General features: G+C 46.6%; 1 protein-coding gene across 5 annotated transcripts in view; it reads left to right on the plus strand.

Annotated features, from left to right (window-relative positions):
* Nucleotides 1-738: 738 nt before the first annotated feature.
* Nucleotides 739-14,662, plus strand: part of ITPR2 (inositol 1,4,5-trisphosphate receptor type 2) — a 1,555,333-nt gene continuing 1,541,409 nt past the window's right edge. For all 5 annotated transcript variants that reach the window (XM_086920227.1, XM_086920242.1, XM_086920233.1 and 2 more), the window contains exon 1: nucleotides 739-1,200. In XM_086920227.1, the coding sequence (XP_086776353.1) occupies nucleotides 1,109-1,200 (92 nt within the window). In that variant the 5' untranslated portion in view covers nucleotides 739-1,108. The remainder of the gene's footprint in view (nucleotides 1,201-14,662) is intronic.

The raw sequence follows: 14,662 nt of genomic DNA on the forward strand, positions 1-14,662 counted from the left end.
TTGTTGGCTCGCCCATCTCTAGTCTTAGCTAATGCCAGACCTAAAAACGCCTAATCCTCACCTTTGGTGTGGTGTGAATCCGCGCTGAATACATCATCGATCTGGCATTCACGCCTCACTTCTTAGATTCACTAACCACCAAATGGCAATGGGCTTGCTATTGATAAACATATTTAGGACAAAGTAATTGAAAACCACTGCTGTAGGTAAGTAGCAGGTGTTACTTTTACACAATATCATTCTACTCTATTCAAACTGAAAATATCAAACTTTTTGTTACATACTAATGGCAAGTATGTAGCAAAACCTCTGAACATTCCTTTGTGCCACATGAATGCACTACCGTATGAGCTACATAGTGCACGAGACCCACTTTTGTATATTTTCAGGTCGCAATCAGCCTCTGCAAGAGGCTGCCAGAATAAAAGGAGTGTATTTTTTTATATTCCCACAAATTAAAGACATGATAGGAATCCAAAACAAAGAACGTGAACAGATGTTCCTTCTGAGTATGCGTAACTCAGAGAAGGCTGTAAACAAGCTGGCTGCATCTAGTAAACATTCTTTGCAGGACTGCAGCTTTAAGTTAACACAGAGAGTTGTGTAAGGCATTGGCTGGAAGGCATACCTAGGTACATTCCCTCAGTTTCCTGCCGCCCTCCGCATTGGCTGCTCTCTTGGTGGGAGGTGAGCAGTCACCGTCCCACCCCATTGTTCAAGGCGAAGCCTGCCTTGGCAAAACTTCAACCTCTAGGACACAAAATGCGTGCACGTGTAAAGTGAGAAGTGCTGGGGGCAGCAAAGTGCAACCTGCCACTGCGGCCGTGGGAACGGGCGGGGACGCTGGGAGGGGGGGGTAGCCCGAGGCCGGAGGGAAGTCTGCAGCAGGTTGAAAGTTGTTGTGGCAGGCTGAGCCGCTCCGAGTTCCTCCTCTGCCCCCGGGGGAGGAGAGTGGAGAGATCGGCGCTGCCAGGAAGGCGAGAGCTGGAGAGGAGCGGGCATGCAGCGCGGCTGCTGAGGGAGACGTCCGTGAGCAGTGCCGCCCCCGGGGAGCCGACCCCCGCCGAGAGAAGCCTGCGCGCAAACCGCACCGGGAACATGAGCCACCATGACTAACAAAATGTCCAGCTTTCTGTACATCGGAGACATCGTCTCCCTCTACGCGGAGGGCTCGGTGAACGGCTTCATCAGCACCCTGGGGTAAGGCTGCCGCCCCCGTGAGAGGGAGGGAGGGCGGGCACGCATAGGTGGCGGTGTCTGCAGGTTGTGCGTGAGTGTGTCAGCGCTGGAAGCGGGGCTGCACGCGCCGCCGCTGACAGGCGACTAGGAAGTGCTAGAGACACTTCTCGGAAGAAGCCAGCGAGTTGTTTCGCAGCTGTTCTTGATTAAGGACTGCGGCGGGTCACTCGTCTTGTTTGTTGTTGTGTTGGACGTGTCGCTGCTCTGCAACCACAGAGGACAGTTATGTGGGCTGTGTCTGGTGCCTCCTGCACAGGCTTGCAGTTTCGAGGCGCTATAAAGCAATGAATGGCCGCCCACTTCAACTGGTGCTCACTTGCAGCGGGTGACCTTTCATTCCCACATATCTGCAGCATGCTTTTAACCCACTGACTGCTGTCCTACTTGCAGAAAGTGAACTGAACTCTATATCTACACCCTTTCGTGCAGAATCCTAGTAGACTAGTCATCCGTGTCAAGAACGAGCCACCATGGCGTTAGTCTGCCGTTGGCATAATACATTTGACCTTTGTTGCTCAACTTTTTTCCATTGTTTGGTAGGTGGTGTTCCGGAATGTGGAAAGGAAAACGTAGCAAATAACGAGGCCCCCAGAACGTCTGCTAGTGCTTTAATAATAAGTGTTACTGTTACCCAGCTCCGTGGTACTCCTTTTATTGACTTAGTAAAGATGAAAGGCTGAGCCAGCCATGAGAGGTCATGTTTTCAACTCGGTGCCTGCAGGTTACGTGCATAATTAGTAGCGGGGGGGCCAAAGGTGGGGCGTGGCCTTCATCTTGGGGTGTCGTTGGTGCCCAGGTTTGTTTTTAATGTAGCAGGCAGGGCACGGCTCTCTCCAGTCCCTCTTTACGTGGACGTTGGCATGTAGAGCGGCCCTCGGGCATTGCCCCTTGTTAAGTGCAGGTGAATGCCCTGCATGGTTGGCCCCGGGCCCTCCCCACGCCTGCCTCTGCAGGTCCCCCACAGTAATGAGATTTGCATGGAGGGAGGAGCCAGTCGTCCCCTCCCAAGCCCTGGGACTCAGGGCTAGGTAAAGCGCACTGCTTCTAAGTGCAGGCGATTACTGCTGATTCTAGACTTTTCCAGAGAAAAAGCATCTGTGTTTTTCATGCCCATGAATATTTATGCGTGTGGTGTGGTTACACAATCCCCGAACGTGACTGAGTTGGGCAATGCAACGGTTCTTCTCTGTCTGGCCGTGTTGTTCGATTTCAAGTGTGTGAAATCGTATGCATGTTCGCCTTTTATCATATCTGCCAGCATAACAGACGGCCCACCCACTTAATGCTATTTAAAAGACACGTTTTCGCGTCCAGCACCAGAGTTTTGAAGCAGACGTGCAGACAATGGTTAATACAAGCCTCTTATTATTCTGAATTATTTGGTTTATATGTTGGCCTATTTATAGGGTGACCAGACGTCCCCGTTTTCCCAGGACGGTCCCTGTTTTTGGAGAAGTGTCCCCGTGTCCCGACACTTTTCTCCAAGTGACTCAAATGTCCCAGTTTTCAAACAGTGTCCCAGGTAAACACAGAAATGTCCCTGTTTTTCATTGTTTCGGTGGAGCATGCGAGCGCATGCTCTTTGCACTGGCATTTGCTAGCCTGTGATGTTTTATTGATTTTTGGCAAATATATGCTACAGTCCTTAAAAGTGTAAATGTAATAAGAAGTACTAATGCTGCTGTGTAAAGGAGAGGGGTGCCAATAAAAGACCTCAGATTTGTTGTCTGTAATGCTTCATTGTGGTCTGTGGAGGGAGCTGTTATTGTAGTCCCTTTTCTAGGTCTATGACAGCTGTCAAATAATCCTACATTTATGTCGATGGTTACTGCAAACCGTAGTCCTACTTTTATGTCAACGACCTGTCCCCGTTTTTTGTTTTGAGAATCTGGTCACCCTACCTATTTATTGCACAGATGTGCCGTAGCAACGGTTGCCTTGCTTGTTTACGTTGGGCTTCAGCCTGTTTGTCGTATGTTGCTGCGTGTTGACCTGGGCACTAACTGTGTACGTATGACTCTTCCCCCTCCACACCCCTTTGTACTCATCCCAAGCCTCCTCCTACTGCTATGACTGCCCCCCAAAAAATCTAAATCCTTCACTCTTGTATCCCTCCACTATCCTTTTCAATCAAAATAACATACTAACATGTCCACTTCTCAAATTTCATATTTCACTATACTAATTCACCACTAATCCTTTATGGTTCCAGAGTACCGTGCTATTTGCTGAAAAAGTGCTTCAACGCCTTGTCGGGGGTAGTAAGCGTCATATAAATGCAGTTACAATACAATGAGCATTGAAGGGCAAAATCTTTTACCAATCATGTTAACACAGTGCATGAGGGTTCTCTGAAACTTTTACATATATAAAATCACAGTACGCCGTAAAGTGTTTGTTATAAAGTGCTATACAGCAAGGTGAGGTTAAAATTGACGTATAAATAAGCTTTGACCATGAAGGGTTCTATATAACTACTGCAGATTTTGAATCAAAATTTGCCATGAAGTGCAAAATCTTTGCAAAACATGTTTCAAACACAATGCATGAGGGTTCTCTATAACTTTTACGAATATACAATAACAGTTAGCCACAAAGGGTTGGTCGTTATATGCGAGCTTTTCATTGAACTTGGATAAAGTGCCGGAATGCTTGTACAGTGGGTAAAATGAGATTTATGCCTAGCATTTAAGAGCTAAGTTTTAATAACGTGCCCCTGAAACAATGAGACGGGATAGGGGCTAGCTGAAGCTCATAGTCCCTAGCAGCCTGGTGTGTCTATAGGCTTTTCGTGATGCTGGTCATAACTAACAGACCCTACAATGGTGGGGTGGGTTAGGTTGCTGGACTGAACTTTGTTGTGATGCACAATAAAACGTGGTACATTGTAGATTCATGTAATTTTATTCAAATGCTACTGTTGTTCTCTCTCGGCCGGACACACACCAACTGCCACCAGTGGACAGCCTTGCCAGAGATTCTGCAGAAGTGGAATTCCACACTGTACATTCCACACTCCCAATAGATACATATGCTTACAACGAACTTGCAGTTCCCTAGCAACCCGACTATTCCTTCAGCCCTTTGAGTATCCTAGCTTATCTAGTAGCCTTATTCTCAAAATGACTAGTCTCTTTGACAAGGTCCATGAATTGCACCAATCAGATGTCCAGCGCTGCATTGTGGGTATCAAGTGATTCTATTACGGCTGATCTGCACAATCTAATCCCCGGTGTCTTAAGCTCCTTCCTTAGCAGGGTACTTCGCATGCAGTCTAGACGGGGGCACAGGCGTAGAATGTGCAGCAAAGATTCATTTGACTGATGACACAAAAGATATTCTATGACCCCGATGATGTTTTTCCTGCCATTTTGATAAAGAATCCAACCTCAGTGACAGAAATTTCTGTTTGACGGACAGAGTGTAGGTAGTCTCAAGGAGACATGAAGCACGTTCTCCTGATCCATATTGGGGCGGCCTCAGGCATGTGCAAGCTGTGCACCTGCACAGGGCCACCAAACCCGAGGGGCCACAATGCCAATATATAGCCTTAATATAATAATCCTCTGAGGATGGATACATATTTGCGTGGCGGCCCCTGGCAGGGATCTTTTCCACTTTATATACGATGCAAACATTGTAAAGTAGCATGATTAGCTAAAGGGCACACAATTGTCCCTTTATACCATTGGAGGACATTTAGCACTTCACCACCTTTGTGACCACCTTTACAACACATGAATTTCTCATATTCTATAATCTTAAAGTAATATTGAGCACAATTAATGTTTATATTTATTAGTGCATCCAATAACCCATAAATAAAAAAGGGATATTTAAAAATGTCAGCTGTCTTTTCAACCTAACCTAATCATTCCAGACCTGACCTTCTCCAGGCCATCTCTCACATCCAGTTATTTTACATACAATCAAATAAATTTCTAGCTGCAAATCTAGTGTGAGGAAGATGTTAAAATAAGATGTTACTGTAAGGCTGCACACATGTGGATGAATGCATTGCATGCCGTATTGTTAAACAATCCTATATCTACCTGCCCAGCACTAGATTTGCAGCTGATGGCCTATGCATGACAATACCAGAAAGTTTGGTAATGTTACATAAAAGTATGGGAAATGAGAATACTCCTGGGGAAAGTGGGTATGTAGTGTTGTGTGAACACTGAGTGGTCACTGGTGATGTAGTACTGCAGGTTATAATGTTGAAGAATGAAAGGGGCGGCTTTGGATGGCGCCCTTAAAATGAGGAGGATGAAATAGTGGCTGGGCTGATGGTGAGCAACATTGAGGAGCAGGATCACTGCTTTAATGTCAGTGAAATTGCTCTCCCACCCTCACAGCTCCACCATCAAGCGAGGCCCTCCTGAGCCCCTGCCCTCGAGTGTTGGTGTTCGAGGCCCTCCTCCACCCGCAGGCTATACCTGCACCTTATCCCTGGTAGTCAAGTGGACCGCTCACTCTTTCTCTCGCTCTGTTTTACTGCTTGCCTTTTCCTTCCACCTCTTTCCTTTCACCTTCGTTTTTCGCCCTTTTACAGTCCCTCTCTTTCTATCACTTTCCATCCTCCTCTTCACTTTTACTCTGATTTCACTCTACTCTTTATTCTGCGCACCTCTCTCCCGCTTTTCCCTGCCGCTGCTGCCACCGTGGTCCCTCCCCCCAGCGCGACCAGCCCAAGCCAGTTTCCCCTCCCGCCTCCCAGCTGTCCAGCCCTCCATGACCCCTACTTAATGGCGGCTGCAAAGGCAAGCCTGTCTGTGTCTGTCCACTACCCGAACCCGACCAGCGCCAGTAACCCTGGACCACCGAACCGCCAACGCTACAACCCAGCGTCACTCTACGCACTCATTCAAGGTTGCAACAACAACTTCAAGCTAGCATCACCAGCGACACCCATGGACCCTTCAGCTGTCACTGCTGCTGTCACTCCTACAGCACCACCAAGGCCACGGATCCAGCACAACCTGCCCGCAACAACGCAACTGCACCAAAGACCCTGCAATGAAGCCTCCTCAATGTCCGATCCCTCCACAAACATGCCACCAAAATCTGGGACCTCCTCGACATCACCACCCCGGATGTCACATTCCTCACTGAAACCTGGACTAACACCACCTCAGGACCTGACATCGCCATCGCCATTCCCCAAGCATACAAGTTCTCCTGGAAGGACCGCCCACCACCCTGGGGGGAATCGCCATCGTCCACAAATCCACCCTCCGACTGAGCACACTTTCCGACGAGCCCACATACCTGATGGAGCACCTACACTTCAAGATAAAGGCAAGCCCTACCACCACCCTCCAGGGAATCCGCATCTACCAACCACCCCCCTCCCACGGACCCTGTGAACCATTCACTAACTTCATCACGGACAGCATCACCCTGCAGGCCATCGCATCCACCAACTACGCCTTGCTGGGAGACCTCAACTTCGACCTCGACAACCAAAAATACCCCAACACCACATCCCTCCTGGACAACCTCCACAACATAGGACTCTGCCAGATTGTGACTGAGCCCACACACTCATCTTGACCCCTTCTTCACCACAGGAACTTCTATCACTTTCAGCCACACCACCGAACTCCAGTGGACAGACCATCGCTGCATCCATTTCACCTTCAGAACACCCACCATCCACAGAACCCAGCACTTGCTCCCACTCAGAAATTGGATTAAAATCACCGACGACTAGCTCACCACCTCACTCTGCAACTGCACCTCAACCATCACGGACAACGACGACCCCAGCACCGCAGCCCGAACCTTGCACAGATAGATCTCTGACTGCGCTAACACCATAGCCCCCCTCAACACATATGCCAGGAAAGTCAGGTGGTACACCACCGAACTCAGAGAGTCCAGTTCCACATGCCGCCGCTTCGAAAAGGTCTGGAGGAACTCCAAATCTACGGAAGCCCGCAACAACTTCAGAGCCGCCACCAACGCTCACCACCAACTCATCAGAAATACAAGAAAGAAAGTGTTCCAAGATAGAATCTTCACACACGTGCACAACAGCAAGGAACTCTTCAACATCATCAAGGAGTTCGCCCAACCCATCAGCGAGTCTACAGACATCCCTCCCTCACAGGACTTCTGTGACAAACTCAGCACCCTCTTCCACCACAAAATCAAGAACATTTACAACAATTTCGACGAAGACAGCCAACACACAGCACCCTCACCAACCACCCCGTCACCTTGAAGCAAACAATTGACATCTGGGAAGCCCTCACCTCCGAAAACACATTGAAGATGATGAAGTCAATCCACTCCGGGGCTCCCACGGACCCCTGCCCTCACCACATCTTCAACAGAGCCTTCGACACCATCGCAATCATGCTTCGCCTCACAATCAACCGCTCCCGTGCGAGCGCCTCCATGCCCTATGACTGGAAGCACGATGAGAACAACCCTCTTTTGAGGAAACCCTCGGCGGACCCCACCAACCTCAAGAACTACAGACTCATCTCCCTGCTCCTGTTCCCAGCGACAGTCATCGAAAAAGCCATCAACAACCAACTTGCCACATTCATCGAAGGAAGAGCACAACATCCTTGACTCCTCCCAATCCAGCTTCAGAAAAAACCACAGCACGGAATCGGTCCTCCTCGGTGCAACAGACGACATCCACCCATTCCTGGACAGAGGAGAGACAGTAGCCCTCCTCCTCCTCAACCTTTGAGCGGCCTTCAACACAGTCTTTCACCGCACCCTAACACACAGACTTCACGATGCACAGGGATCCGGGGTAAGGCCCTCGACTGGATCCGCTCAAACCTCTCCGGCAGAACGCAGCGGGTCAGACTCCCTCCCTTCCTATCAGACCCCACACCGACCACCTGCAGAGTCCCGCAAAGATCCTCTCTCAGCCCCACGTTGTTCAACATCTACATGTCTCTGCTCGCCCCCATCGTCCGAACCCACTGACTCAACATTGTTTTATTTGCAGACTACACCCAACTCTTCCTCTCCCTATCCAACAACCCAATGCAGCCAAACACAACTTTCAAGATGGCATGGAAGTAGTCGCCAAATGGCTGAAGAGCAGCTGTCTACAACTCAACATGGACAAAACAGAAGTACTCATCATGGGCCCACATCCCGACACCTGGAACGACAACAGGAGGCCCCTTGCCCTCGGAAGCCCGCCCAATCCCACGGACCACGCAAGCAACCTCTGAATCATCCTGGACTCCGAACTCCTAATTGACCGCCAGATCAACTCCGTCACATCCTCCTGCTTTCATACCCTCCGCCTCCTACGCAAGACCTTCAAATGGATTCCCCTCGAACACAGAAAGACTATCTCACACGCCCTCATCACCAGCAGACTTGACTACTGCAAAGTATTTTATGCCGAAATCAACACAAACCTCACCTGCAAACTTTAAAATATCCAAAACGCCGCCGCCAGACTAATTCTAAACCTGCCACGACACTGTCACATCACTCAGCACCTGCGAACAATACACTGGCTCCCCATCGAGGCAAGAATCACCTTCAGGATTCTCACCCACGCACACAAAGCCCTCCACAACACCGGACCAGCATACCTGAATAGCCAACTCACATTTCACACACCCCAAAGGACCTTACGATCAGCCCAGCTCTCCCACGCCGTGGTCCCTCGCATCAGGAAGTCCAGATCGGGAGGCCGCTCCTTCTTCCTCGCGGATGTCTATTCTCAACCGGTTGAACTATAGTCAAGAGTCAACAACTCTTGATCAGTTGACTGCCTTTCTGCTCACCATTCCTGATAATTTTTAGATTACCATTGACAAATTGAGGGAGGAGAGTTTGATAAGGGGCAATCTCTGCCAATCTTTAGAAAAGCTGTCCTCTCTTTATCAAACCATCATTCCATTCCTTATGGCTGCAAATCAATCTGTTTTGACTGACGGCACCTCTATCTCCCTTTCTAAAATCTTTGAAAACCATCAAGTCTTAATATCTACTATGGCTAATATTTTCCATCCTAATAAAAAAACAAGGGAAAATATAAGATCAAGACACCATTGGTATGGTGATAACTGCTGTACGGTCAATTCAGCCCTCATCTCTGCTATTAAACTTAAGGATAGGCTGCTAATAAGAGAAAAAAGGGCAGTCTACAAAAGCATAATTGACAAGGAAAAAAGAAGATGGGAATGTGATAAGAGAAACACCCTGAGAAGCGCACTAAGTACCCATGACATGAGGACCTTTTGGAATGTGGTAAATACGGGCTGCTTAGATGGTAAACTGGCTATAGAACCCAATATAGGGGCGGATGCATGGAAGGCCGATTTTGAATCTCTATATCTAAGGGTAGAGGACGAGGATGGGCTAGCTGGAAACGAGTTCTCCCTTCATAGTCAATCTGCTCTTACGCTCCCATAATTTCCTTTAAGGAGATAACTGATGCCTTGAGCAGGGTAGCACCATCTAAGGCTCCATGGTTAGATAAGATGCCTGGGGACCTCTTTCGTAGTGGACCTTCTATTTGGGCCCCCTACCTGTGGACCTTTTTTAATGCTATCCTGCAGGGAATGTCGATCCCCACCACCTGGGTGGGGGGGGCGGAAATTATACCAATTTATAAAAAGGATCACCACTCCTTCCTGTCAATTATCGACCTATTAGCCTAATTGACGTTAGCCAAAAAATATTTGCCTGCATACTTTTGGGACGACTCCAGAGCTGGATAGACTAGTACAATGTCCTTAGTCCTCTCCAAGCCGGGTTCAGAGTGAAGATGTCCACAATAAGCCAAATTTTTATGTTAGAACTTTTACATTGGAAAACAGTGTGCATAGAGGGTGGCAGTCTCTAGTTGATATTTGTAGAATTAAAATCCTTATTTGACCTGGTGCAGAGGGACAAACTGTAGGCTATTTTATTGGACTTGGGGGTCCCCAGCCTATCTTTGCCATCAGCTGAAACGAGTGCATGAAGGCAATTTTGCCCAAATCAGGTATGGCAAAAATGGTGAACTTACCGCCCCTATACTTGTAGAGAGAGGTTGTACGCCAAGGCTGCATCCTAGCCCGACCCTTTTCAGCCTTTTCATTAATGGCCTAGTTGAGGCTTTGCTTGCAGGGAAGCCCCCAAGCTGGGGAACTGTGAAGTACCTTCCCTGATGTTCGCCGACGACACCCTGTTGCTGATTAGGTCGTCCATGGGAATACAGAGGGCCCGAGGCAACTTTTATGTGTTTTGTAAAAATAGGGGGCTGGAGCTTAATTTGCAGTAAACCAAATATATGGTACTCAATGCATCAAGAACAATTTTGTAGCGATGGGAATGGGCAATTTGTGGAATAATACAGAAGAAAACTGTTCGATAACATCTAAGAAGGATCTGATAGCTTCAGGCAGCATAAACAGGCACGGTTAGAGGGGAGCTCTATGTCTGGCCCACTGACTACAGTGTTTTTAGAAATAAAAGATCAGTACAGACTAGAGCCTGCCATGGATGATATCCAGCCGGCCCTTGCCAAGACGTTGTATCTGCAGTTTAGACATGGGGTACTCCCGTTGCGTGCTTTTACAAACAAATGGCGGGTCCATCCAATTTGGGGGTGTCTGGCCTGCAGCAATGCAGTGGAGACGGAACATCGTGTAATATATTTCTGCCAAGGGTGTAAAAAGGCCAGACACCGATGGCTATTACTGTTATGCCGAAATCTGGGATTGAAGCACTGCACTGAGGTTTTTAGGATACTGAAATATGACCTCCACATGCCTTTTTGTGTTTTAAATATAACATTTCTTATTTTCTATGTGGTGTGTACGTAGAGCTATCCTAAAGACAAGCCTATAGGTTGTGCCTGACAATTCTATCATATTTTATTAACTGGGCCTGGTACATTTTTAACAAGTATGAAAGTATTTTAAGACTTTTAAATCAATAATTTTTAAGCAAAGTATGTTGTATACTTTGTTTTTTGTACCTTCTTATCTGTGTATTCTTTTTTATGTGATTACGCAACGGCTGGGATGTTAGTAATATGAACCCTGGTTTCTGGAACATTGTTAGGGTTTAATACTGCTCATGTATTTCACACGCACTTTATTGGATCTTATACCCATAGGACAATTTTAGGACCTTAGGGGTAGTATGCTGGATAGTAGAGTGCTGTATGTAATACCAATGCAATGCACATGTGCATTTTGAGTTACTCTGCCCCTTATTTAGAGCAATGATAGTGTTTATCTTTTAGAAAGAAAAATTGGATTGAATTAAATGTATTGTATTTTTATCTATGCTTTTATGGTCATATTGACTGAAATAAAGATTTTTGATGATGATGATGACATGGTTAATTTAAAAAATATATATATTTTATTGGTTTTCAACCCAAACAACTCCCCCCTCACAAGACCTTCATCAGTAATGGCAAAATATAGGATACAGTACGTACAACCATTGTTTTCAGGTAGGCTTAAGCTTACATCAATATCAACACAAGAGTAATCATTCCAGCCTCCCCTCCATGCTCTAATGTCAGTACCTCAACTTGCATCATATGCACCACCATGTGATGGTGCCCAACACAGTGCCCCCGCTGGCTTAGGTCTCGACCACCCCCTACCTACCTTATCCCTTATACCGGTGTGCTCTATGTACTCTAGACTAGGATGTCCAATCATCTGTAACATGGTAGGATGCACTAATGGCCTATTACAGTTGGGCTATCTTCCAATCCCTCCCAAGCCCTGGCACGCTTCCGCCCTCCCGATGCCCCCCCTCATCCCATCTATTTTCAGCATATCAACAGGTTTCTGCGGGTCCCCCAAGAAGTTGGTGTCCGAGTCCGGCTCCGGCCGTATCAATAGTGCCACTAGCGCTTCCCATGCTTGTGCCGATTCCATCGCCTTTTCATTATTCGCTCTCCTGGCTTGTTGGAGCCTGACCATGCCCTCTCTAGCTGCCCCTGCTCCTGAATTCTGTTCTCCGTCGCTCTATACTAGGGCCCTGCGTGGATTTCCACTTTCTTATCAGTTCCCGCTTGGCCAATAGTAACCTCAAATCAATGAATTTACACGTTACCTTGGTGCGTGCTGTGTGAGGGTACCAGTGCAGTATGCATGCTCCCATGGTGGGTTCTATCTGCCTATCTGTCACCCCGCATATTACCTGAACTATCTCCACCCTGTATGTGCCGAGCTGCGGGCAACTCCACATCATGTGCAGGAAGTCTGCAGCATTCGTACAGCACCTAGGGCAACATGCGGTCTCCACATTAAAATATTTATTTATCTTGTCCGGGGTTAGGTACGCCCGATGTATGACGTAGAAATGGATAAGTTGGAATCTAGCATTCCGCGTACTTTTCCACGCCCTCTCCACCAATTTAGACCAAGTCAATTCAGGTATGTCTTTGCCCAGATCCACCTCCCATTTCTCTCGCAGTCGAGTTAGCGATTGAAGCCCCTCTCCCATCATTCGCCAATATAGGCACGTTATTGCCTTAATCGTCCCTGCAGCCATTAATACATATTGGCACGTCAGGGATGTCTGCGGTTCCATCAGGCCTTCCCCCCCAATATTCCTGAATTATGATGACATGGTTAATATGACCCATAGGAAGAGTTGTGCATCTTTCACTTAACTGATGGATACTGATGTTTTTGTTTGGTAGCAAGGCTCCCTTTGTTCAACAATCACCCGCTAAAAGGTGACTAGTAAAGTTTTGCAACTTGTTTGGCTTTGTGTTGCACATTTTATGGAGCTTATTTAGTAACTTTGGACCATTTTGAACCATAAATACTTTTTTGTTTAAAACTTCAAATTGCAAACATGCTGTAGACGTTGGATAATGTTGCAAGTGCAACAAATCCTTAATTAATTGGAAAACACTTTGACCACTGAATTGCATACTTTCAGGTGACTAATTTTCACTATTATTCTCTGTCCTTCAGATGTGGAAGTATAGGAATTCCACTAGCCACCTCATTCTCCTGGCATATTTTCTTATGCCTTTTTCCTTTCTGGAGTAGGAGATTTGTGCACTCATCTTTGTTAACCCCTTCATCAGAAGCTTTGCACATTGTTTAAAGTGTAACTTTGGACATATTTGTAGCATGCCTGATGGTTGCTTTGTTCAAAAGCTTGTGCTAAGTACAGTAGGGCTGAGTTGGTTCTGGTGATAGAGCATCGGAAAAAAAGATATAGGTCTTAGTGATTCATTGGGAACAATTATGTTAGTTCCTGCACTATTTATTGTGAATTGCACATTTTAAAACCTAAAAGTATTTTTGGGTTGATTATTGTTAGACAGTGTTAAAGGCCTATAGACAGGTGTCATTTCAAGATGGCAGCATAGTGTAATATTCACTGAGCAGCCTTCTTGGAATGGCATTGCTCTTAGTGTATAATTGTTTTACCATCCCAAGATGACAGATACATTGCTTCCTAAAGGGACAACCATGTTTGAACTTTAAAACAATGATACACCACGCACAATACCATTCATAATTGGCTGGTTGCTGTTATGTTGAATTTTTTTTACTGAATTTTTATTGCAGGCACATGTCTACAGGTTTATATATTTTTTCCCTTTCTTCTATTTTTATTCTTTGAATTTATCCTGCATGTGATGTTGAGTTTTTGTGTGTATGTGTTATTGGATGAGTGGGTGAATTGAAGAAAGAGTTAATAGGTAGATGAATTAATTTGTGAGCGCAAGATTGCGTCACAGACTGTATGATCAGGTATTGATTGCCTAAACTCGCCAGTAATTGAAGTGGCACTTTCAGTTACATGCCAGACCTATTGGCATTGCCAGGGCGTGTTTTTTTGTGCATATTTTATATAGCGCGAACTCGACCCGAAGGTATTGGAGCGCTTTACATGAGCACCGTATTTACATTACATTACACATTCAGGCACGGGGAGATTAAGTGATTTGCCCAGAATCACAGGATGTGGACGTGACCTTGGGGCTCGAACCCTGGTTTCCAGCACCAGCGTCGGGCGTTTGCGCCCTGTAACTCCGACTCTTAAATGTGCTTCCGCTGGAGCTGCTTGATCGATGCTGACACAACAATTTACTCAAAAGGTTAAACCCTTTAAAAAATGTTTTTTTACTTAGATTAAGAGTTGTTTCTTTTAAGCTCTAACCTATGTTGTCCCTTTTGGCGCATGAGCTCCTGGTACAGCATAACACAATACAAAGCTCCAGACAACTCTTCAATTGGATAAAGAGCTTAACATCAGACACTGGCTTTCTACAATATGTTGTATCATAGCTAACAAGTTTTCAATCTCTATGAAAACCGGAGGCAAGCACACGCAAGCCCTTTAAGAACCTTTGACAAGCAGGATAGAAAGACAGTCCTGTTTTTTCACTGCCCACAGAAAAATGCAGCAGCTGCAGGCCAACCCAGCAAAGCGGCAGAACTCCTCCTGACAG

This window comes from Lissotriton vulgaris, chromosome 1_1 (assembly GCF_964263255.1).
Source record: "Lissotriton vulgaris chromosome 1_1, aLisVul1.2, whole genome shotgun sequence".
Taxonomy (NCBI): Eukaryota; Metazoa; Chordata; class Amphibia; order Caudata; family Salamandridae; genus Lissotriton; species Lissotriton vulgaris.